Consider the following 19,638-nt stretch of genomic DNA (forward strand, 5'->3'; position numbering starts at 1 on the left):
AATTTATTCAGACATCCCACAGACAGTAAGGCAAAATGCATTCATGGGTCACAGTGAGATGATAACATGTCAGCCCTAACGCCTACGAAGCCACGGCTACCCAACCCTCACGCTCCATCCTCGCCCATGCTGCCAGAGCAACTCCTTCCCCCCGTTCGGTGTTAAGAAAACAGCCCCCTCCAAGCGAAAAAGCCCCCGGGTCGCCGGTGCCCTGACGGTCTCGTTGTGTTGCAGGCGCTCGATGGGACGTCCCCTCTGGCGCGATTGCGGACGCCCGGATGAAGGAGCTGACGCCCATGATGCCAGTCGTCTTCATCAGAGCCATCCCCGCGGACTGCCTGGACGCCAAGAACGTCTATGAATGTCCCGTCTACAAGACGCGGATGCGAGGTCCCACCTACGTCTGGACCTTCAACCTGAAGACAAAAGAAAGAGCCGCTAAGTGGGTTCTGGCCGCTGTTGCTCTGCTCCTACAGGTCTGAGCGTTAATGACTATGGAAAACAGCAAATGCTTTAACTTGTGGGGAAAAAAATACCAAAGTTGTGTAACTGAGGCTAAGTTTGATTGTACCAGAATTATTTTAGCAAAGTATCAATAAAAAACGGTGCTGGAACTGCTGTCGTGTGGAGGCTGCTCTCAATATGTGGAGTTTCTCACGACAGAGCTTGGGTTCCAATCGGTGGTTTCTGGTAAAGTGCTGGTTGAGAGCCGGACCACCGAAGGGAGCCCAACGGAACAACTGCACACAACCACTCAGACTCCTTTCTTCTCAGAGCTCTCTCCTTCCCCAGCTCTCTGTTCCATTGCTCGGCTCAGGGCTAACTGCGAGCAGAGTTCACCAAGCTGCGTGCACGACCTGCTCCTGCGTGCAAGCACGTGTCTGGTTAGACCGGACGGAAGAAGAAAGGTGCAGATTTGGCCCCCTTCACCAAGACGTCTACCTGCACAACCCAAAGGAAGCCCAGCTGCAAACAGATCACTCTCTGAAGCATGTTTCTCTCTATTTCTAGGTTACAGAATCCACTCTACCCTTTCTTTCCAGCAAGTACTTTGTATCAGCAGAAACACCCACCAAGGTGATTAGATCCGCTCTGGCCACCATACAGAAGCCCATGCCTGTCCCTTTAGCATAGAGTAATTCACCAAAACCCCACCCTGTGAAATACCTGAACAATCAGTTCTAAAATACAGTTGCATAAAACTTCCCTCGCAGCGAGTGGTAAGAAAAGCCACGGGCGGAGGCAAGCAGAGCTGCCTGTTTCTCTATAAAGCAGCAGCATTTAGAACAAATTACCATCAAGCTTTACACTTAGGATTGGCCTTTTTGGGCGCCCGAAACCCCTTTTGCTGGCCAGACCAGAGCAGAACGCACCGCACACACTCAGCAGTGAAACCCACAGGGCAGCCCAAGCCTGCGCTCGCTCACGTGTCCATCTGGCTTCCCAACCCACTTCTCTGCGGGACACGTGTCACGGTTTGAGCCTCTCAGCGAGTAACACCCAAAAATCCCATCGGCACCAAAAGTCCTCTCACGCCCTCCCTGTGACTCAAAGACACTCGTAACAAACCTGAGCGAGGGGGAGCCAGAGGTGGAGGCTGCCTTGGTGTAAACAAAAGGGACGTGGGCCCACCCAGCACCAAGGGCACACACTCAGGTGCGACTGCATGGCCGATGTGCACAGCTCAGAGGAGATCCGAGCACAACCCTGTGAAGCTCAGAGGCGCTCCCGTTCCTGGGCAGCCAAACAGCCAGGCAAATCCGGGAGACTACAGAGCGGAAAAGCAAAACCAACTGCCCCTGTTAACCAACATCTACAGGGTTAAAGAAAAGCACTGATCAGATAAAAAGGAGACAGAACATTTTAAATATTCCACAGCGTTTTCTATTAGCTGGTCAAGATAAAATAAACACAGTCCCTCTCCACAGAGCTCTGAAAGGGACAATTCAGGAATGGAAGTTTTATTTCCATGCATGGGAAATACCCTTGTATCGTTTCTCTTTCATTGACCCATCCAGAAATTCCTGTAGATGAAACCCAATACAGGCCTTGAGCAATTATTCTAATCAGAAGAAAAGAGATGCCTGGGTGTGATCCACATCACCTATGTTTCCATTACCTATTTCTTCCATGCGATAGAGAGTACTGCACTTACTAACTGCAGTCGGTGCAACATAAATTCCTCATAAAATGACAGAAAACTCACCCAAAGCAGCAACTCTTCTTCTTTCAAAAGAAATTCTTGATCAGAGGTGTTACCAGCTTCACCCACAGTTTCACATAACGATTTGGCTGCTCAAACGTCGCTGATGAGACCACACTTGAGCAGAGGTAAAGCTGCTCCTGCTCCTACACAGGGGAAGAAACATCATCCCAGTAAATCCCACGTGTTAAATTACACACTGGCCTTTAAGAAAAGCGAGTTCTCACACCAAACTGGCCATGGATCCTGCCAAAAGGATGCATCATTCCTCCCACAAGCCTGACCATAAGCCTCATTCCATGCAGCACAACTCCCAGAGCAACAAGACCACCAAGGAGCTAGCACAGGACCTGCCCCCCACACCCACTGGCCACAGCACCCCACCTTTCGATGGCCATCAGTGCGCGCCGTGACCCCACCTCAAGAATTAGCAATTCAATCTCCACAAGGAGCAAAGGTAGAAGGTTTTGCCTTTTTGTGCCCCACAGTTGCAAGAGAGCTAAGCCTCAGTTTCAGAAAAATCCTGAATCCCTCGCTGTAATTGCCAGAAAAAGGAAACCTTACCAGAATCTCAAGAGACTGCCTTACGCAGCTCTTTCTAGACACAGCTCAAGCGCTGTGTTTTCAAATGAATGTGCAGTCGTGATTTCAACTGAATTACCAGAAACACTCAGGCTTCTCCAGCCCGTACACAAAACTGCTGAGGGAGGAAATGAACCATCATGATGATAATACAGGCTCGCATTGCACGTGAAAGCAGCTGCTGGACAAAGGTACGAGTGGTTTTCTTATCAAAGCCAGCCGGGTTTCTAGATCTGCAGGCAAACAAGGAGCAGACCATCTCCTGCAAGTCTGTTCATAATCTTCTCTTCGTTAGCTAAGCTGTCACAAACAACAGAAAATACTCTGTGCTGTCTAAATTCAGGGTGGAACAGGGAAGCAGGAGCCAAGCACTGGAAATTAACTTCAAAGAGATGAACCAACAACAGAAGGAAGACACTGGTGTGCCAAATTGGTCTCATTTTAGAGGCCCCAAACGCTCCAAGTCAGCCCCGCTATGAAGATTCTGCACCGTGGTCATCTGATACAGCGAGGTCGCCTGACCACTGGACGCGAGACCAGTGATCTGAATTACAGTTGTCCATTCAGTGGAGCACCCAAAGACACCCAGACCACTCAAATTTCTTCCCAGACATCATCACACATTTTTTAAATGGCACTGAACACTACACAGGCAAAGTGATTTCGTGGCAGCGTACCAGTAATGTATTAAGTCTTCTAAACAAAGATCGCGGAACAGTAAACAAACAGCCAGTCTCCAAATCTGCTTCCAGCAAATGGGAATGGTTTAAAACCCTTTAAATTACATCACTGCAGCACTGTTTGAGAAAATTCCTTTGTCATATTTTCATTGATCCTCCCCTTCCATTAGAAACAAGTAGAGGCAAGATATGAATTGAAATATTCAAGCAGCTCTTCCAGTAATAGAATTGGTTTTGATTAGCTATACTCTGACTCATCCTGTGGAAGAGCCCTGATGCAATAGGGCAATTCCCATTGATCTTGAAGACACTGTGCCTTCTTGTGCCAGGACTTGACTTAACAGAACATTGAGATCTCCGAGTCACACACAGAGGCACCAAACCAATTCGCTTTGTGGCAGAGCACTACATGAGAAATGACTCAGGACAGTCAGTTCCAGCAGAAGGTTCAGTCAAGACAGCTGGAGAACCAGACAGGATCTAGAGAAACAGCAAGAGTGCTGAGCAGTCCAAGCTGCCTAATTAAAAAAACCCCAAAACCCTGGGACACTGATCACTGAACCACTGAAAGACATTCCTGTCAAGATCATAGAACGCCCTATCATTATTCAAGATCACATTACATCACGTCACTTCACAGGCAAGCGAAGCAGCCCAGAAATCCCCTTGCTGTAGAAACTGCAGAGACCCTCTGCCTTCACTCACCTCCACAGCCCGCAGGCAGCCCCCGCAAAGCAAACTGATTGCCATTCATGTGCCTACAAGGGATTTCCCAAAAGCCTTAGAAGCAAAATCCTCCAGGAGTCCGAGACCAGCGATTCAAAGGGCCTGACCTCGTTATCCTAGAGCATGGTGCGACCTTGGCAGTGCCCCAATATCAGGGGTAAGCCCCAAGACCTTGGGTGTGCGGTGTGACCAGGGAGCAGAGGCGAGCCAGCATATCCTCTCTGAACGCTGCCTCTCAGCATCCAGTGCCTGAGCACTCCCGACACTCGAGTTCACTGGGGACACATGTTCTTTCCCGTTACGGCCTCCACTTCCCAGAAGCCGGCGCTCGCAGCAGGCATCTCATCAATAGTCACTTAACTGACAGCTCCTTGAGACTTCCTACACTCAAGGTTTTGAACCAGCGTCGCTGTAGGTTTTTATTGCAACCGCGCCATCAGCATTGCCTGTGTGACCGAGCAGCCCAGCATCCCCATCACCTCCCCGCCGTCAGCCACTTACCCGGTGGAGCTGCTGCTGCAGAGCTTTGTTCTCCGTCACGATGGCGACCTGAGCTTCCAAGTCACGATGAACGGATCGATATCCGAAATTAGGAGAGCCGATCAGGGTCAGGCAGGGCAGGTCGCTTCCCGCCAGGTACAGCCAGAGGCCTGCAGGGAAAACGGGAGAAGGAAGGAAGCGTGGCAGACAGCAGAGATTGCCAGGGCAGCCGCACACGATCGCTTCACTTGGAGTGAATTAAACACATTTGATCACAGAAACTGTGAAAGATCACGACATGACGCGAGCTTCCCTGCAGAGGGTCTGGCACATCTTGGAAGGATTGGTACGAGCCTCAGGGCACCCTTGCGCAGCCCGTGTCGTCCAGACGTGTGTGCTCCCAACAGGGGCTGCAGCACGCTCAGGGCCGCCCAAGGGACACGTTCTTAAGCATGTAAATACGCTGCACAGGGGGTCCCCAAAATAGACCAGAATGAGTCACTTTCGTTAAGTTAGAGGTCGTTTTGCACCACAGCACATCTCCGAAACACTGAAATTAAGACAGTGCACCAAGCAACTGAGCACCAGGCAGACAAGCCAGGCCTGGACCAGTCAGCGTCAGAACGGGAAGAGGCGCACTGGCACAATGACTAACCCCTTTCCCGAGGCTACACAAGTGACATGACATGAAGGGGCATCTCCCTGCTCTGACAGGTGAAGTCACATGAAATAAAGACTCGTAAGATCTGATCACACCCACTCACTTCCTGAGGAGCCACCCGAGGACGGAACCAAACTCTTGCCAGGATGCGAGACTCCCAAGTCCACTCACCATCACCACTGCAGCTCACACACAACTCTGCCAGTGCTACAAGAGCAAGCATGATGATACAAGCCAGGACTGTGTTTTCGAGCGCAAGATGGAAACAAAGCACTATTCTCAAACACCACTGTAGCACGGCAGGGAAGAACAGCTCGGGATGCCACGGGAGAGCCAGGACTATTGCCAAGAAGAGTCTGTACAGCCATTCTCTGTGTCTAAATGGACCCAAGACGTGTTTGCTCTCCACCCAGCACCGCAAAAGGGCTTAGAACAGCCCCGGGCAGGTCCCTGACAGATGGCTTATCCCTACGGCAAGTCACACAAAGACTACAACAAAGAAATCGTAGCATAAAAACCACCTAGTCCTTAAAATAGAAGCAGGTTTCCTAACTCAACCCCAGAGCAGTTCCAAGAACGCCTTGAGTAAGAAGCTGCCGATTCACCACTGGTTCCTGTAACCTCCTCCCCGCCCCCGCATCGCACACACTCAGCAGCTTTGCTGCCACGTTCAGCTGCACCTCCCGGCGCGGGGCTGGCACTGCCCATAAACCAGCAGCACAACCGGCTCCTCCGCAGGCTCGCCCCACCTGCAAAGGGCAGGGGCGCCGCCGCAGGGGGCTCCGCGAGCCGCAAAAAGTACCCGAGCGGGGCAGAGATTCAGCAGGTTCTGCCACCAAACAGGACGGCTGCCACGGGGCGGGTGGTGCCACGGCACGAGGCTCCCGACAGCAGGCCAGAGCTCTGCCCAGGCAGCAGCTACCAGGAATGCGCTTCCTCACTCTTTCCAAGCTGTCACACGGCAGCCCCAAAGCCTTTATGGTGTCTCTGGCTTTACGGCCACCTGGCAGGAGCTGCTCAAACAGTGACTCACCTTTCCAGAAAGAGGCAGCGCAGCTTCCCAGCCACCACTCGACAGCCCTAATGCAGGTTTATCTCGCAGCAAACAGCACCTGCTCAGTACTCTGCCACCCGACGCTTGCACAGAAGGGACCCCAATCCTACCAGATGTACCCCTGCCACCACCCCGCATGCACAGACGCGGGAGAAGCGGGGCAGATGTGCGCTGCTGCAGGTAGGAGCAGCCTCTCTCGCTGAGAAGGTCTGCGCTGCCCACTCACAGGGCACGCCAGCAACTGCACTGGTGCTGAACGAACCGAAGGGCAGCCGTAACCCTGGTGGGAACACAGGCCGCGGGAAGCTGTGCACAAGGATACAAAATGTTTTAAGAGGAGCTGGAAGGGTTTACAAAACAGCTGTTGCAGCATTTGGTGTAAATCAGCTGATCCTACAGGAGACAAAAGGGTGTCTTTCATCTCAGCCCAAAAAGGAAGAATTAATGGGCACGATTTACTGCTGGGGACCTCAGGTCCTCTTCCAGGAGCCCAACTCCATGAGCAACTGCCCTTCATCCATCTCCACAGTTTCCTCCTTTTCCCTTTTCTGCCCTGTCCTCTCTCACACACACTGCGTGACTCCTGCAGAAGGAAGCTGGGTGAATCAAACGTGTGCCAAAGGGCAGAGCGTGCCAGAGAAGGGAGCTACAAGCTGATCCTTCCAGCACTCCGAAAGGAAACGGAAACAAGGCAGCAAACATCTCCGACTCCTGCCAAGCAGAGGAGCTGCTGAACTTCCTGAGTCTAGTACCCGACTCTCCAAGAGAACACCATACAACAGACGGAGCCCAAAGCACCTCCTTGAGGAGGCACGGCTGGCCCAGAAAGGGATCAACTGCCATGTGCACTTTGGCAGCTTGGAAAAGCAGCCCGTGCCTTCCCAGCTCAATCTGTGCCAAGCCACAAAATCCCACTCAGAGTCAGCAGTGCCCAGCAAGAGGGGGAACCTGCGAACCACAGCTCGCTTGGGCACGTGCTTCCAGGCAGACAGACCACACAGGGCTTCCCAGGCAGGCAGGCGGGCATCTCCCTCAGGCTGCCCTGGACAGAGACGAGCGTTTCACTGCACTGCAGCTACTGATCTCACTGCAGGAGAGGCACCGCACTCCTTAGAAAGGTTTGTAGTTTCAACGCAGAGGCAGCCCAGTAACACTTGTCTGTTCTCCTCAGCCAAGAGAAGGCCCACTCAGCAGCTTTCTCTCCCCACCACCTCTGACCCTCCCTTCGTGCAGCCCCACGGGAAGCAGGGCAGACAGAGGCATTCCTGCAGCATCAACAGCTCCTCTCCGTAACAAACAACAGGAACGCTCCAGAACAGGCCCAGGCCAAGCCGCAGGGCCGCATCCTTCCACGCTCCAGTCACACACGTGCTGCTGACAATGGAAATGCGCCTCAGCAGGCTGCAAAGCCGCTGGGGAAACCTGCATGTTAATCAGTGCCAGGCTGGGTACTGCTTACAGTAAGCGAGGTGTCCTGGGGGACCGTGAGCCATCGCAGGAAGTGACACAGTGACATGGCACAGAGCTCTGCTGGCAGAAGATAAGAGGAACAGAAGATGCTGTGGAACAGGGCAAAGATGTTTCAGCTCAACCAAAGGCCGTGCCTGACCGTGAGACCAAGTCATTTTGCGAGGTGTTCCACTGGTGCACTTCCACGTGGGAAGGCTGTAAGAACCTCGATGAAGTGTCCCATGCATTAGACTTCTCAAAAAAAAAAAAAAAAATCCTCAATTAGGTAGACTTCCTAAGCTATTTGCATGATTAAAATCTGCTACTGAGCAATCAAATACTTACTAGTGTGTATAAAGTAGGAGAACATAAGAGTCAAGCACTGCACTTTCTGGAAGGAAAATTTAGAGACACAACCAGTCAGGGGAAAACACTCGTGCTTTGGTCAAGGTGGCACCGAGCCTGTGAAAGTTGTACACAATCTGTCAAGCAAGAAAGAATGTGGGGTCTTCTACAGAAGACTATGATGGCAGTATTAATTATTTGGGTTTGTTATTAACTACATTTATTAAGCAATATTTGTTTCTCAGCAACTTCCCCTCCAGCTGCCTCCAGCTCCCAGAAGGCACACTGGTGCAGCTATTCACTACGCCGCACTTTCCTGTTTGCCGTAAACAGAAGCTGGTACAAATTCCTCAACACCTGCATCATCCCTACGAAGACCTGCTGCCAAGAGGACGCAGCGTCCAGGACCACTGGGGAGCCACCCCTCAGGAGCTCCCTTCCCGCTTCTGCTGCGGATCCCACCCGGGGGTCCCTGAGACAGTCACGGCTTCTCGCTGCCGAAACTGGCAAAAGGGACACGAGAAACAGCATCACAACTGCTGCCGCGGTCGTAAACACGTCCAGACACTTCCTTTTCTTTCACATCGAGTTTCACATCAAGACAGTGCCTTACTGTCGCCACAGGGACAATGCTGTACAACCTCTGGGACTACACTGGAATATCAGAAACCGAGAGGCAAGATAGAGCTTGGCACAGCTGTCCCTGAGGGATCCAAACCTCCCAGGTTTATGCAAGCAAGATGCTTGAACCTTGGAGGGGTACCTGGGAGACTTGGCGCCCAGCCACCCCCTCACTAGCTGCACAACCCAAATTGGGGTAAGTCTCAAACGCCTTCTGAACAAGTCCTCCTGGGAAATGGACGTCTTACCTTTGGCATGGAAAGTCCACCCAGCCCTGGAGTACTCCTGCAGCTGGACCCTCTCCTGCTGGTGAAGGTAGCAGACCTCACTGTAAAACTGGTGTTCAATGTAAACATAGGCAGCAGGGATGGCACCTGCCACCCCTTTGGCACCAAAAAACCCATTCACTTCCGGTGAGGCCAGGAGAATCCGATACTCAGCCCTGGTGCCCAGGATGAGGTCCATGTAAGCTTGGGTCAGGTTGAAGTAGCCAGTGGTAAGGTATATCCTGGCATCCCGTTCAGCCTCTGTCAGCAGCGTCTCTGTGACCATCTCGTCTATCTGAATCCCAAAAGGTTTCATTTGGATTAAGGGATAGATCCAGGTGTCGGGTTCTGGTTTCAGACCCCCAGATGCTCGAGAGCCTTGCTGGGGTAACAAGGAGCTGCCTTTCTGGCTGCTGTGGAAAGTCTTTGCGTGAAGGAGTTCCTGTCGTGTCCTGGCAGAGTTGATCACCTCCATGACTCTTCGATTTGCTATCTCACAGTAAGCCATCTTGTCTCCTGCAGGAAAACCACAACAGATCCTGTCTGAGGCCTGCACGTACAGGGCTACACACCACCTACTAGGTCGCAGGAAGAACTACTGACAGGACACCAACATGAGAACAAAACGGAGCTAACGCAAAGACCCCACAACTTTCTTCCCCAAGTCTCAAAAGCAGATGTCTGGGGGTCAGCAAAGCCACGTTACAGAAGAAAAATACTCAGCTTTAAAAGGAGTAAGAAACTTGACTAGAAGCAGCTGGAAAAATCCACTGAGAAATGAAAAAAACAGCACAAAGCTAAAATGGTGACCAAGAATGAACTGGAACATATAAAATAAACTACCGCCCCGAGTCTGCACATACATCACATGGCAGCGCACATGGCCAGGGCAAAAACTTATGTTGCAATCAGCCTTACAGATAGATGCCCTCCCCTGCCCACTTCAACGCTTGGTCTCTGTCCTCCTAATCCAATATTCATTTGATTCCCAGAACAGACTTGACTACAAAATATTAATTACCAACACCAGCACTATGTTCATGAAACTTTCAGAATATGTACACACAGAACATCTAGAATTATAGACATTAATATCAAAACCAGAAAGAACCTCAAGGAATTTAAGTTCTTGCTTGAGGTCATAAGCAGCAGAATTACGAAGAAGCAATGAGACAGTCACAGAGGAACCTCCAGCCTTTGCACACTCTGCCAAATTAGCTGGTGACAGCCACTGTGCTAGGAACACTGACAGATCCAGCCTCAAAGCTCTAGAAATCTTGATTTTAATAATGGATGGCACAGAAATGGGACACCCCACAGCCTGTCAACGACGGTCAGACACTCAGCAATTCACAAATGGATGGAGTTCAAGTCACTCTCAGACCCTGGCTGTCACTCCCCTCTGCTGGGTCGTACCGTCCAACCAGACAAGACAGCTCCCTCCTACCTTGGTACGGGTGTACCATCCCCTCCATCATCTGGACCGTATCATCCTGCTGTAATTGCAGAGACACATCTCCAATCGCATCCACTAGCTCCGTGAAGAAGTCTGCAATCTCAGAGGAGTCCTGCAGGAGAACATAGCGGTCCTGACGATTGGTGAAGTACAAATCACTCAGGTTTGCTCTAGGAGAGAAAAGGAAAAGTTGAGTCCCAGAACCGAGCACAGGTGTACGACCCTCAACAGCACGGCCCAGGTTACAGATCTCACTCTGTGTACAACTGCACTAAAGTACAAATTGGGCATTTCCTTCCGAATCTCGAGAAAGCTTTCTTTTTTCCTTTGAGAAAGACTCTTTCATACAAGAATCTCAAGTGGAAGAGCTGTGGTCGCTCTTCCATCTCAGAGCAGCATTGATACAACTGCTACGGCAAGACCAGATGCACACAAAGCAGTCAGACAGCGCTGGCAGCAGGCACACCTCACCTCAAAACCTCAGCTGAACGAACCGCACAAGGACTCACCCGCTCAGGATCACATTATCATCAAAGAGATAGACCTTGATGTGCTGCAGTCCAATGGTCTCATTAAAACGCTCTGGAATCAGGAGCCTGAGAAGCCCACGCAGGTTTGGGGTGTGGAAGAGGGACACGCGGACTTGCTCGGGAAATCGCTGCAGCAACGGAATCAGCATTGTTCGAGAATTCTTCCTGCCTGGGGGACAAGGGGCGTCTCACAGACTGGATGGCACCAGATGGGATACACCGCGGCACGGCACCACAGCTCTGCAGCTCGAAGCTGGTCACCCAACGAGCACTCATCTCCTCTGCCGGCACTGAACATGTTCTCCTCTTTTTTTTTTTTTTTCTTTTGGAATTTTTTTGAAATCTCTTTATGTCACTAGTCAGTACTGAAATCAATGTGCAGAACTGCGAGTTCTAGTAATGAATGGGCTGTGGAAACGGTCACCAGGCAGGTCTGACACCTTTCACCCTTCTTAATCAAGCCACACCCAGCACTAGTAACACATGCTACAAAGAGCCACCACAAAGGTTTCTGATGAAGTGTACTGCTACTTCCAACAATTCCCACTTTCCTTGAAAAATGAAAACACAAGAGTGCGTGATGGGTAAGGGCAAACGCACTGACAAGTGAACTAAGCAAGAACGCACGAGTTGCGCAGAGCGGAGTTGGGCCCTTCCCACACCTACCACCTATTTTCAGAAGAAAAGGTGCTCAGCTTGAAGATTTGCTGGGAATAAGTAGTTACTGGTATACAAAAGGCCAGTTTTGAAAGGTATATATGATTTAAGCAAGTAGGTCCAATTGATCAAGACATCCTCGCTCTGAAAAAACAGTTTATCCAGCCTGACTGTACAATAAGCCTTTGAAGAAAGCAAAGCATCGCGATATCTACCCCGAGATCCCCTGGTGTAGTCAAGGAGAATGGAAACTCTGAGGTTAGACGATCCTTTTGCTTGCAGCGATTTCTCCAGTGTTTCTTCTAAGCAATCCACCTGCAGAGAGAGGTTTCTCTACTCATTACAGAAAGCAAATAAAGTTTTACAAGGAAAGTGCTCTGCAGCCAGGAGGCTGGTGGGCATGAAAGCTTCCACACCCTAGTACGAGTCTTCCTACTTATGCAAAACACTGCTCCTTTAGACTCCGCGTGTCAGACTGGCATCCCACTCTGTCAGCCTAAAGCAAAACATGAAAGGGCACCGATTTTACACACACACATTCTTCAAGCCCCTGAAGAGCAATTAATATTAGCAGAAAAAGTCCCAACATCGTTCCCAAATCACAGATTTGCATCACCAAAGAGACAACTCGGTGGGAGTTCACAAAGGACGCAGAGGCGTCTCGTTCCTTAACTACAAGGCTGTTTATCACACGCAGGCTCAAACCTTGTCTACACGCCCAGGCAGGCAGAAAACCCTGCGCAGGACTCGTCCACCTTGACTCTGCTGTGGAATTCGCATTCTAACAGAAGAAACTGCCCAAGGTCAGGCTTCGCCCTAAAGGTCGGGGGTAACGCTTTTGTTTCCAGAGGGAAGAACAGGAAACAGAAGAGGTAAACAACACGGAGCCAAACTGACCTCTGCCTTAAATGCAGAGCTAACGCTGCATCTGCGTAGCGTACTGGAGGACAAAACACAGCACTACAGACGTACAACTTTAACTATGTTTTAATCAAGAAAAATGCCAGAAAAAGAATTACCCATGATCCCACAGTTCTGCAAAAACCCTTTGAACACTACGCCAGCAACCCCTGACAGTCTGAAAGGCCCAGGATCATTATCCCGTGAAGAAGTTCAGTAATTCCAAGGCTCTGTACTGGGCCTAGAACAGAAACTCCACGCGCCTCCCTTCCAAATTCCTCCCCTGGCCTCCACACACAAGCACACAAACGCAGCCAGGAACCACAAGAAGGCTCTCAGGGAGAGAACACACATGTGAAGTGAATCCCGGGATGGAAGCTTTAAGGACAAACACCTCACAGGAACCTCTTGCACCTGCAGGATCAGGACGCTTTGCGCAAAGGCAGCCATTTTCTTTCTGCGTTCACTCCCTCCCCCTCCCAAACCCTTCCCACACTCACCAGCTCCTGTTCCAGGAGCCCCGTTCCCAGGTACAGTGAAGCCATCACCACTCGCTGCTTGGCTGTTTTGATCTGCACCTGGGAGCAGCAGAAAACAAGTTCAGTTTCGTCCTCAGTCTCTGCGATCACCAGGAGCGAACGCTCCAGACCACAGAAGAGCTGTGGTTTCCTCGAGGAGAATCACTTCAGCCAAACCCCAGCGCTGCCCCCCTCGCCTTGGAGAACTCGCTTCAGACACGCGTTGCAAAGACTCGAGCGACTGAGCTGAACAAAGAAACTCTCGCCCCAGCCCTCCTCCGCAGCCAAGAGGCTAAAGCAGTATCGCAGGATTCGCACTGCAGCGACCTGAGAGGCCTCTGGCAGGGACTGAGGGAGCTGCGCCGGCTTCGTAGGGCAAGGAGGAGGCTGGAGGGCTGAGCTGACGGCAGCCTGCGACTGTTTCATCACTTCAAAGGTGACGGAGCCAACTCTTCTTGGGAGTTACAGCCGAGCAGCAGCCACAAACAGCTCTGCAAAGCTCAGGTCTGACACCAGGGAAAAACCTGCAAAGTGCTAAGATGGTGCAGCACTGGAAGTGCTCACCCAGAGGCAGAGCCTCCACACTCAGCCGTCCTCAGGACTCAGCTAGACAAAGTCTGCCTGACCTGATCTAGCGTTGACAACCACCTGTTTCAAGTAGAAGGCTGGACTAGTAACTTGCAGATACTCCTTCCTAACAACCTCTATGATTCTCCACAACTGCTGCAGCTCCCAGCTGCCAAAAACCATTCCCGCAACTCAGAAGCCACAACTCACCTTCAGCAGTTCGTAGAATTCAGCTGGGGACGAAAGTACCTTGACATGCGAGCTGGAGATCCCAAACTCTGGCACCAGATTCCTGATCCACTGGAACCTGTGTGCTCCTTCTGGACAGAGCGAACAAGGCGGGGCTGTGACCACAGGGACAGGAGGGGTGAGCAACGGGGCTAGAAGAAGCCATGACGACCTGTGAAAAGAAAGACAGAGAAGCTCTTTACGGTGGAGCCTTTGCTTCCCCCAAACGGCCTCCAAGCAGGTAAAGAACGGGCTGTAGCCGGGGTCAGCAGGCTGTGAGGATCCGCAACAGCAAGAACACCTTTCCCCTTCCGTAATCCCAGCTGAGTCACCAAAGCCAACTCTAGAAACAGAAAAACACAGGCAAAAGGTGGGAGAACAGATCTTAACATCATCAGGTCCTGACCCGAGCTGGCAGGGGAGATGAGGGGAAGCAACTCTTTCATCAGAACAGGAACACAGGGGAGGAAAGGCTGGAAGCTGAAGAAACTGAGGATGCGAACTCTCCCAAAGACCCACGGGTCAGATGTCTGGCAGTGCCGCTGCAGTACCAGCTGGACCGGTGACCAGCCGCTTCTGAAGCGCCTTTATCACACACGCATCGGCTTTGCCACAGCCAGCAGCCACTTTCGTGTCCAGCTTAGTCCTCAGCTGGGCTAAAGATCAGTCACTTCTATTTCAGGTGAAGACACCGTAGAAGTCATGCCACCCTAAAAGTTCCTGCTCAGAAAAATGCCTGAACCCCTCAAACTTATCCAGAAAAAAGCCTACAACACGCAAAGTGCCCGAGCGCAAGTCCTGGCCAAAGCAATGACACCACAGCATCAGAACGGCGTGCCAAAGGATCGAGGGTGTTTCGACAGGTACGAGCCAAGAACCACAACTGAGAGACACGAGGCAGCCCTCTCCAACAACGCCACTCGTGTTCTGCACAGGCACTGAAAGAAGATCAGGACTTCTCTTACGAACTTCAAAGTAGCTGCAAGGGAAACAGCAGGAAGCTCGTTCTCTAAAAAGAATTTTCAGACAAATGTAATTCCTTTGAAGTCACTTGGGGAAGAAACTGAACGACTGCTAACAGTCATGCTGGGGGGGGTGACAAGAAGCAAACGGCATCCTTTCTTCTCTGGAGGCTTCACACATGCAAATTCATCAAGTCATATGCTAACCCCTGGCAGGAGTCTGTCCACATGACAAAACCACATTTCAGCACAATTAGCAGCAGCAGCTCCCATGAGATCCAGGAATCGACGAGCAAGGGACTGAACTACACCCCCGAACCTGACAGGAAACGTTCTGGCCCGCAGGCCCCGCTCGGGGAGCCAGGCTGGCCATCAGGACAGAGCCGCGGAGGCTGGTCTCATCCCAGGGGAACACCAGGTCCCTCGGGCCAGCCGGCAGCCACCATCTTGTGACCCGTCCTGCTGCATTCTGCCACCACCACAGACCAAGAAACAATTTGATTACGACCTTTACCAGAATTTGTTACCAGAAACTTTCAGGTTTCACCACAATCCAAAGCCCAAATGACCGCAGATTCCAGGAAGATGATTTCACCCTTTTGCTTCATGATAACACACTGGATCTTCGCAAGGTTTCCGAACACCCTTACGCAGAAACCAGTTTGCAGTTGTGTTTCCTGGAAAATCCACTAGTTTGTCACTGACTATTCATCGCACCAGAAATCTGAGTCAATTTGTGCAAGAATTCCCAGGATGGTGGTTTCCAACAGATCATGTGGACCAGGCTCAGACTTAACACCCAGAAGTCAGACAGACTACCAACCGGGCTGTTAAAAACATGAGAAACTTTCCATAGAAGATGTTTGGGGAAAAAAAAAAAAAAAAAAAATCAAAGCAGAAAAGAAATACAAGAAATACTGTTTTCCAAGCACATTCTGCTCAGTCTTTATAGAACCTAGCAATAACCTAGCCCTGCAGATCACAAACTACATTCTCTGGAATTATTCCCACTGAGGGAACAGTGGCAAATTTTATGCATTTTATGACAACAATTAATCAGCAAGAGGAGATAAATATTGTCCTTCCTATTCCATTGGTCAGTCCTGGCCAACTATACTTCCAGAAGCCAGTACAGTGGCCAAGAAGCCACTTCCCAGAAACGGGATTCCAGGAAGCCATTTTCTGGCAAAGAGAATGAAAACTGCGCGTTGAACTGCAGGTGGGCGGGCGGCGGGGCGAGGGATCGCCGGGACACTCCTCAGGCAGCCCTCTCCTGTGCTGCTCAGGGAGTAAAACCGATCCGCACCGCCAGCACAACTTGGCGTGACCCTTCGGATCAGCTCTCCGCACGTGTCGATACCCACCAATTCTATGCTCTGGATTTTCTGCTGCCCACACCATTTAGTGTATCTACACTGTTTGATCTTTTAATTCAATCCTGAAATTTTAGATTTTATTGAGTGTTGAGAACCTCAGGCTTTTATAATTCTCAAAAAAATCCATATTTCGCTCCAGCCACATTAACAATGGCACAGCAACCACCTACCGAAACAGCAGCTTCTACCCACCCGTGACCGAAAATAGCTCAAGCGACACCCCAAGTACTATGTAATCCTCTCAACTGCGCGCACAGAACAGTCAGAAACCGCGTAACATTGTGAAGAAATCACCAAAATTCCATACTTTGACAACCCGGCTTTCAGAGAAACAGAAAAGGGGGCGGGGGGGAGCCCTTCCCATGTACTCCAGATCATCAAGTTAACCGGAAAGAGAAAACAGAACTAAAAGGAACCACCTCAAATCTTTTCTGAATAAAAAGTTGACCCTAAACAGAAACAAGGGATTTTTTTCGTGTGTTCTATTTTTAAAAATTGTGGTTTTGGTACACAAGCTCATGAAGGAGACGAAACACTTATTCACTGTAAAACCTCATCTGCAGAACCAGAGGTGAAGCGAAACTGCAGGATGCGGCGCCGTCCTTTCACCCACACATACATCACCGCACGGGGGGACTGACAAATCAGTGATCTTTGAATGCAGCTGTCTCCTTCCAGGGCTCAGGCTCATCATTCATCTACACTAAAAAGCACTGATGAAACCAAAGCAGAAGTTTGAGAAGAATTTCCTTGGCTTAACGAGGAACACAGAGCAGAACACGGGCTAACACAGGGCTCTGAGACAACGGGGAGGACTGCAGCCCACCTGCTGTCCAGGGGGGAAAGAAGAGGGAGGACGAGGACATGCCGTGACACGAGACGCCACCCTTACAAACAGCAGCTCAGCTCGTGCAGAAGATCGTGTCAGGCACCGCACCAACCAAACCGAAACAGACCTTCCAGCAGTCCCTCACCAAGCACAGTGCAAGGGGATGCCCAAAGGCGGGGGGAAAAGACCCTTTATTAAGGACTCCTTGGAAGTTCTCTGGTCACCTCTGAGCTCGGGACATGGCTCTGCAGAAGGACGATCGTCTCCGGTTTTAACGTTTTGTTTTCAAGCACGAATTGTGCTCCTGAGCACAGCCCCACACAAGCAGAGGCAGCAGCAGAACGAAGGCAGCGGCACAGCGGAACAAATCAGGAGAGGAGAAGCTGTTCAGGGGAGTGCGGCTTCGGAGAGACGGACAGGAGGAGCCACGGTCTGGGGCTGCACATTTCCTTTAGCAGGGCACACAGCTGGTCTGGCATGAGAAAGGCAGCTCTGCCTCCCGCAGCCGCGCCTTCCCCATCCCTGTCACTCCCTGGGGAAGGAGACAGAGAAAAGGGAGAGCCTGGGCGACTCTCAGGGGTCAGCTCCTGGATCCTGCTCGCCGCGCAGCTGCCCAAGGGAGAGGTCAGGACGAGGACTGAAGGCCCGCTCCTTCCCAGCCTGCTCCGATCTGGTTAAATCGAGGGTGAAAACACTCCTGGCGCGCGGTTCAACCATTCACCTACCCCGGCATAACAGTGACGGCTACTGGAAAGGGCGGCCCTCTTCCCCACTCATTGCTTTCGTGCCAGATATAGCCCCAGCACCGACAGGCCTTAGAACTGTTCTGGCGGGGAGCGGAGGGGATCTCCCCTTCCACGGCCAACCCCTGTTGTGCCAAACGCCTCCACCCTCCCTGGCCAGTGCCACTCCAGAGGCTGCCCAGCACTTGTGGCACATTAAGGCTCAAGATGTTAAAGCCTGAGGGAATAAGGCTCGAGACGAGACAATAAGACTCAGGAGGAGACACTAAGGCTCGAGACATCAAGGCTCATGACATTAAGGAACGAGCTATTAAGGCTCGAGGCAGTAAGGCTTGGACCTTAAGGCGTGAGACTTTAAATCTCAAGACTTTAAGACTCGAGACATTAAGGAACAACACATTAAGGCTCGAGATGAGACACTAAGGCTGAAGCAGCAGAACCGGCTCTAAGCCTAAACCTAAGCCCAACCCTAACCCGCCTTTTCAACAGCTGATTCATTGCGGAAAACAACAACCACTTCTGCGGAACCGCCCAGCCCGGGGGAGGCCGAGGGGGCCCTTACCGGCAGGGCCGCCACTTCCCGCACCTCGGGAGCGTTTCCGACGGGTCCGGTCGGGCGCACACGGAGCAGAAACCCCCCGGGCAGCGCCACGCCCAGAAACGAGAAGCAGTGAGCGAGGGGGCAGCGCGCTTCCCACCCGGGCCTTCCCGGGCAACACCAGACCGTCCCCGGAGGCGGCCAAGGGCTCCCGCCCGCCGCGGCCTGGGGGAGGCGACCCGGCCGCCGGCCCGCCTCGGCGCGGCTCCTTACCTGCGGGCGCGGCGGTCGCGACCGCGGGACAGGCGGTCGGAGAGGCGGCCGAGCAGGGCGGCCAGCCCCAGGCGGCCCCGGGGCAGCCAGGCCGAGAGCCGCCGCCACAGCGCCGCGCCCCCCGCCGCCGCCATCAGCCCCGCGCGCCTTCCGCTTCCGGCCGCTGCCATGGCGACGCGCCCGCCCCGCGCTTCCGCTTCCGGGCCGGCACCTCCCAGGAGGCCGGGCCTCGGCCCGCCCCGCCGCGCCAGCCCTGCCCGAGCCCGCTGCTGCCGGGGGACCCCGGCCCGGACCCTGCAGCGCACAGGCCGCCGGCGGCGGCCGTTCGCCGCCGTTCAGCCCGGCCGGGAGCGGCTGCCGGCCCCCGCGGTGGCGGCGTGGCGAGGCCGCTCCAAACGCGAACGCCGCTGCCGGCGGGGGAGGGCTCGGGAGGGGCTCGCTGTCCGGCTCACGGCCCCGCAGGACGGCTTTAGGCTCGGGAAGGCGCAGCCCGAGCCCCGGGAACTTGCTCCCTGTCCCGGCAGGTTCAGGACCCCGATCCCCCAGAGCCCTTCTCGCTTCCCAACCCGGCCCCGGGCTCCTTCCCGCGGCGCAATCGCCGTTTGCCGCCCCCCGTGCCCGCCCTGGCACCCCCTCGACCCCGGGGACGGGCTGGGTGTACGGCCGCGGAGGGGAGCGCCTGTTCCCGCTGCGTCCCCGTGGCTTCCCACACCGGGCGGGGCGGGGAGGGAAAGGGGGGGAAACCCGCCGCGGTGCCCGGCAGAGCCGCGTTTCTGCGGCCCGGCCCCGGCTGCGGGAAACCCGTCCCGGTGCGGCCCCCGGGCGGAGCCGCCCGCCCCCCTCCCCGCCCCGGCCCTCCCCCCGCGTTCCGCCCCGCCCGCCGCAGGCAGCGCTCCAGCGCTCGGTTGCGTTGCAGCTCGGCTGGTTCACCGCAGCCTCACTTCCCAGAACTGCTCCTCGGGTGTTTATTCCTGACTGGCAGAGGCAGCGGCGG

At 53.0% G+C, this 19,638-nt stretch overlaps 2 protein-coding genes across 2 annotated transcripts in view; one reads left to right on the top strand and one right to left on the bottom strand.

Annotated features, from left to right (window-relative positions):
• DNAH17 (dynein axonemal heavy chain 17) overlaps window positions 1-596 on the top strand; it is a 40,686-nt gene extending 40,090 nt beyond the window's left edge. Inside the window, exon 80 of the mRNA XM_086473845.1 lies at window positions 235-596. Coding sequence (XP_086329971.1) covers window positions 235-482 — 248 coding nt within the window. The 3' untranslated portion in view covers window positions 483-596. The remainder of the gene's footprint in view (window positions 1-234) is intronic.
• On the bottom strand, window positions 379-18,778 carry PGS1 (phosphatidylglycerophosphate synthase 1). The gene is made up of 10 exons (XM_086473815.1): window positions 18,645-18,778; window positions 13,906-14,095; window positions 13,111-13,188; window positions 11,926-12,025; window positions 11,033-11,222; window positions 10,515-10,693; window positions 9,050-9,583; window positions 4,693-4,841; window positions 2,207-2,349; window positions 379-416 (listed from the first exon to the last, which is right to left on the bottom strand). Exons 1-9 carry the CDS (start codon window positions 18,776-18,778, stop codon window positions 2,230-2,232), a joined length of 1,674 nt encoding a protein of 557 aa, XP_086329941.1. The 3' UTR covers window positions 379-416; window positions 2,207-2,229.
• Window positions 18,779-19,638: the final 860 nt, after the last annotated feature.

This window comes from Leptosomus discolor, chromosome 15, assembly GCF_034619465.1.
Source record: "Leptosomus discolor isolate bLepDis1 chromosome 15, bLepDis1.hap2, whole genome shotgun sequence".
NCBI lineage: Eukaryota > Metazoa > Chordata > Aves > Leptosomiformes > Leptosomidae > Leptosomus > Leptosomus discolor.

What these genes read in the sequence shown, in the direction of transcription:
- PGS1 (XM_086473815.1), bottom strand. Translation starts at nt 18,778, where the DNA reads ATGGCGGCGGCGGGGGGCGCGGCGCTGTGGCGGCGGCTCTCGGCCTGG. An exon ending in CGCGACCGCCGCGCCCGCAG is followed by an intron (nt 14,096 to 18,644) that starts GTAAGGAGCCGC and finishes TTCTTTTCACAG; the next exon opens with GTCGTCATGGCTTCTTCTAG. An exon ending in AATTCTACGAACTGCTGAAG is followed by an intron (nt 13,189 to 13,905) that starts GTGAGTTGTGGC and finishes TGCTGCTCCCAG; the next exon opens with GTGCAGATCAAAACAGCCAA.